Here is a 4,983-nt window from a genome sequence, read left to right as displayed (position 1 = left end):
CCAGAGTCTGGCTCCTCTGCTCTAAGGGCTTTTAAGGGCGGGGATTTCAGGGGAGGGTCCCAATAGAATAGTCATCAGCTTCCCAGGTGTGTCCTGTCAGGGTCCTGGTCTCCACTGCTTGGCCGGTGCATCTGGTCCTTAGTTCAGCCCCTGCATTTCTCAGTCTGGTTTTGCTGCTTTTCTGGGCCTGGAGCTGAAACACCGCTGAGGCCTAGCCGTGTCTGATGGTCAGACCCTCCTTGTCCTGGTGGCTCACTACTTCAGGGCTGTTCTCCGGCCCCTTGTTCGTACCCCCTCTAAGGGGGTCTGACCCACATGACTAGCAACATGCCAGGGGAGGACACTCAGGGGGGCGCCCCCACCACATGACCAGCGATAGGCTAGGGGGGAAAGGTCACCCTGAGGGTGAGGATGCCGCTTTCCTGGTTTTGGCCGTTGCTAGGCACCCGGGCTTTCCGCCCTGGTGACCTTCTGCACCTGGCCTGTCGGCCTTGCTCTGCTCACGTCTGTCTGACTGGCCACCACAGTGCTACCTAGTGTAATAACAGAAAAGGCTACTTTAAACACTTTGATAAAAAGCCTTTGGGCTTGAATAACATCCCCATTTGCTTCCGGTGGAGCCAGGTCCTGTTTCAACAAGAAGTCTTAAATCAGGCCCTTGAGGGTCCAGACGTCTCTTGCATTTCCACAAATTCTAGCGCCGTGCTGGGCGTAACAGAAAATAAGTATTTGTGAGATGGAATTTATTGGCTATTAATAAATTGGGGGTGCGGGAATTTTCTAATACTATGTAAATAGGATGTCTTTAGAGACAGTGTTATTGGTTATTCAGCGATGTGACAACTATTATTCTAACATTTAGGTTGACTGCACCAGAAAACAGATTCTTTTTAAAAATTTATGTATTTATTTGTTTGTATGATTATTAAAGTCATATACTTAGAAGATGATGTGGAAGTTATAGACGAGCAAAAAAAAAAAAAAGTAAGAGATAAAGGAAAACAAGAAAATAAAGCCACCGTAGGCCTCTGCCTCTTGGTAGCTCAGCACCACCACCATGTGGAACACTGACCCTGGACAGAAGCTTCTAGACTTTTGCTCAATACTCAACAAGGTCTGGCCCCCCCGAATCATTTCTCACTCTCCTTGGGTGGGTGGGTTGTTCGGCCCTAGAAGCGAGCTTTATGCCTTGAAGGTTCCTTCGCTCACCTGTCTCTCTCCTTCCCCAGTTCTCTTCGCCATGAAGGAGGATAATGAAAAGGTGCCCACTTTGCTAACGGACTACATTTTAAAAGGTAAGAGGCCCGGCCGGCGTGGCTCGGTGGTTGAGCGTCGACCCGCAAACCAGGAGGTCGTGGTCTGATTCCAGGTCGGGGCACATGCCCGGGTTTCAGGCTCGATCCCCAATGGGAGGCATGCAGGAGGCAGCCCATCAATGCTTCTCTCTCATCATTGATGTTTCTATCTTTCTCTCCCTCTCCCATCCTCTCTGAAATCAATTTTAAAAAAAAGTTAAGAGCAGCCCAGCTCTCAGGAGCAGAGATCCCCTGGGGCCCTTCCCCCGACTCCTGCTAAAAGTGTGGGATCCCTGTGCAGCCCTCCACTGGGCAGGGCCAGGGGCAGCGAGTGGACAGTTGTGAGGCCTCCCCGTGGTGGGGTGTTGCCTGGGGATGTTGCTTGGAGGCCTGAGAAGGAGATGCCAGCTCTCCGAGTCACCAGATGACTGAACGCGAGAAGCAGCCACACCAACAAAAGGCTGACTGTGCCCCTTCTGTGGAGCTTGGCTTTTCATTGGGAAAAACAGAGCTTGGGGATACGATGAATAGTTTCCAGCTCCCAAAACCGCTGTGCTGGGGGGTTAGGCCTGCAGCACACGAATTCTGGGGACACAAGCCTTCAGCCCATTGACGATCATCCACGGCCTTTGCTTCTCGGCGTTCGCCCTCCACGCACACCGCCTGGTGCAGTTTCCAGAGCTTGTGCAGCTCAGGAACCTCTGCAGCGTATGGTGTCCGTCAGGATCAGAGAGATGGTCTTGCGTCTCTGCAGGAGGAATTTAGGCTAAACATTGGGAAGCACTTCTGACTCTGAAAGGTTGTCAAAGAGCAGCAGATTTCTCAGAGGACATTTTCGAAGGCGGTTGATAGAAATGGGTCTGTAAGTCTGGGAACCTGAGGGCTAGACTCTCCCCCCACGTGACCCACTGAAATGTCACTGAATTCATAAAACGAATTAACATTTACTGAGCACCTTCTACTCGCCTCTGAGCAGCCCTTTGGGGCGGGCAAAGGCACCGTCTATTGTCCCCGTGAAGAAACGAGTCGGGCGAGGTGGGCTCCCTAAGGCGGTAGAATTGGAAACAGCGGACCCAGGATTTGAATCCAGGCAGCTGGGCGCCTATTGCACCAAACCACCAGCTCCCATCGGCTCTTCCTTCTGGAAGAGACACAGGCCACTGCGATTACTCCTGGTTCTGGGGGTCAGTTCTCCGCTCGGGATGCTGGTGGGGAGCTGGTCCGCCTGCTCTGGGCCAGGGCCCCGTGGGCAGCAGGTCCTGGCCCCGCACTGTGCGTTGACCTCTGTCCTCTCCTCTCTCTTTCCAGTGCTCTGTCCTACCTAACCCTGCCCTTGGGAGCAGCCTTGCCGCGGGGGTCACTGAGCAAGAGTCATTCCATCCCAGGGACCGCATGACGCCACGTGACCTCCGACGTGTGTATAAACGTGCAGAGCTTAACCTGGACAAACCACGAGCAGGCGCCGGCCCTGGGCTGTGGTTGCTTCTAGTCCTATAACCATTGGATGCATGACAAGGGCAGGGCCGGGCGCCGCCTGCTCTCCGCCGGTGTCGGGGGGAGGCAGCCGCTCTCACACTCATTACGTAGTCCGCCTCCCGCCCTCAAAAACAGCTTACACTTTAACACTAATTTTGAAATAAACCTTCATTTAATTAATATTCTCCACGTGCTCTGGAGTGTGATGTCCAGCGGCCCCCGTTGCAAACCCTCCCCGTGCTGGCCGTGGCCCGCGTGGGCCGGCCGCCGGGTGCTCAGGGCCCGGGAGCGCGTGTGCACCGCGGAGGTCGGGATGGGCTGCACCTGGTACCGATGGAGGCGGAGGCGTCCACGGGCTGGGCTGTCGGACCTGGCGCCTCGGCAACTGTAGAGGGCGCTGCAGGGCGCGTGGCGGGCGCTTCCGGCGAGAGGCTGTCGGAGGAGGGGCCGGCTGGGAAGTTAGCAGGTGGACAGGGGGCTCGGGGCGCGGGCAGGCGCTGGGCACCTCTGCGGGGACGGCCACATGGGCTCCGGGAGGAGCTGGCAGCCCCCGCCCAGGGACCCGGGGGCTCGGGTCGGAGGGAGGCAGCTCTGCTGAGCTGTTGGAGGGGGATTTCGGCTGCTTTCGTGACTGTCCCCAACGGCCCCTGGGAAGCACATCCTAGGACCGTGCATGCCCGGCCTGGCCCTGCCCTGCAAACCTAGCGGCCCAGCAGCTATGCCCGCTCCGGGCTGGCTCCATCCTCGGGGCAGCAACCGCCAGCCTGGCCTGACCGGTAGGTGAATGCTGATTCGTGGCTTGATGTTACCACCGGAACTCTCCTGCCTTCCATCTTCTGGCTGGAATGATATTAACCTGCCTGTTTCCACAGCCCCGTCTTAAAAACAGAAACTTTTATCGAGCCCTGGCTAAGCCCTCTCCCCAGCATCGCACGTCACAGCGACCCCGTGTGGTGATGCGGCAGCGTTGCCCCCTGTCCTCTCCGGGGAGGGGAGGCTGAGAGGCAGAGGGTTTTGCACGCGGAGACAGGTGCCCATGCAGAGCCGCAGGTGGATGTAAGTACCAGGCTTGGCGAAAAGCGCGGCTTCCGTCCTGCATTGCTTGGCACCGTGGCTAAGGTTGCGGGGTCATGCGCGACTTAACCCCGCTGCGGTGGGGCTTTCACCAGGCTCAGCAAAGGGGGGGCAGGCGCTCACTTCCCCAGTTTCCCTGCCAGCCGGTGCCCGAAGCAGCGGAGGCAGCTCATCTAGGCTGCTGGCTGCAGAGAGAATCTCCCGGTCAGGGAGGCACTCCGCTGGGGGAGGTGCGTCTAGGAGGGGAGGGGAGGGAAGGGGAGGGGAGGGGGGAGCAGCGGCTCCCCATTCTTCCTTTTGTCCACGCAGGCGTCGGAGGGGATATTCAATCAATGTCTCGTGCTTTGTATTGCCCGTCCCTCTGTCTGCTAATCAGGGTGTGGTGCCCAGGCCAGTAGCGCTGACAGCACCTGGGAACTCGTTAGAAACGCAAAACCTCCGGCTGCCCACACTCACTGAGTCAGAAGCTGCATTGCAACAAAACCTGCAGACTGTTGTTGTTGTTTTCGACTTTTATAATTCATTTATTACATGTGTTGGGTGCCATTGGGGAACATGAACATAGAGGTTTGAGGTGTGGGTGTCTCTGTTACAAGATCTGTATGCTGCATCGTGTGCCGCACCCAGAGTCTAAACTCCTTATAGTAGGACCCCCTGCTCCCCACACCCGCTTCCCTCTGGCAACCACCACTCTGCCGTTCGTGTTCACGAGTTTCAGTTTCATCGCCCACACGTGAGTGAAATCATGGTTCTTGGCTTTTTCTGGCTGACTTATTCCACTTATCGTAATGCTCTCAAGGTCCATCCACGTTGTTCAAATGACTCTATTTCATGCTTTCTTGTGGCTGAGTAGCATTCCATTGTCTGCCTCCTGCACACCTCCCACTGGGGATGTGCCCGCAACCAAGGTACATGCCCCTGACCGGAATCGAACCTGGGACCCCTCAGTCCGCAGGCCGATGCTCTATCCACTGAGCCAAACTGGTCAGGGCTCCATTGTGTTTATGTATCACATCTTCCTTACCCAGTCCTCTGTCGCAGGGCACTTTGGTGGTCTCCATGTCTTGGCCACCGTGAATAATGCTGCAGTGAACACAGGGGTGCATGTATCTTTGCAGATACATGATTTCGAGTTTTT

General features: G+C 56.2%; 1 protein-coding gene across 1 annotated transcript in view; it reads left to right on the top strand.

The window, feature by feature from the left end:
- Positions 1-2,953, top strand: part of FEZ1 (fasciculation and elongation protein zeta 1) — a 34,331-nt gene extending 31,378 nt beyond the window's left edge. Inside the window, exons 8-9 of the mRNA XM_023743258.1 lie at positions 1,230-1,295; positions 2,604-2,953. Coding sequence (XP_023599026.1) covers positions 1,230-1,295; positions 2,604-2,620 — 83 coding nt within the window. The 3' untranslated portion in view covers positions 2,621-2,953. The remainder of the gene's footprint in view (positions 1-1,229; positions 1,296-2,603) is intronic.
- The last annotated feature ends 2,030 nt before the right edge of the window (positions 2,954-4,983 follow it).

The sequence above is a fragment of the Myotis lucifugus genome, unplaced genomic scaffold (assembly GCF_000147115.1).
Source record: "Myotis lucifugus unplaced genomic scaffold, Myoluc2.0 scaffold_382, whole genome shotgun sequence".
Lineage (NCBI taxonomy): Eukaryota > Metazoa > Chordata > Mammalia > Chiroptera > Vespertilionidae > Myotis > Myotis lucifugus.
Note: the sequence above shows the minus strand (reverse complement) of the source record. Positions and strands in the feature narration are given on the sequence as shown.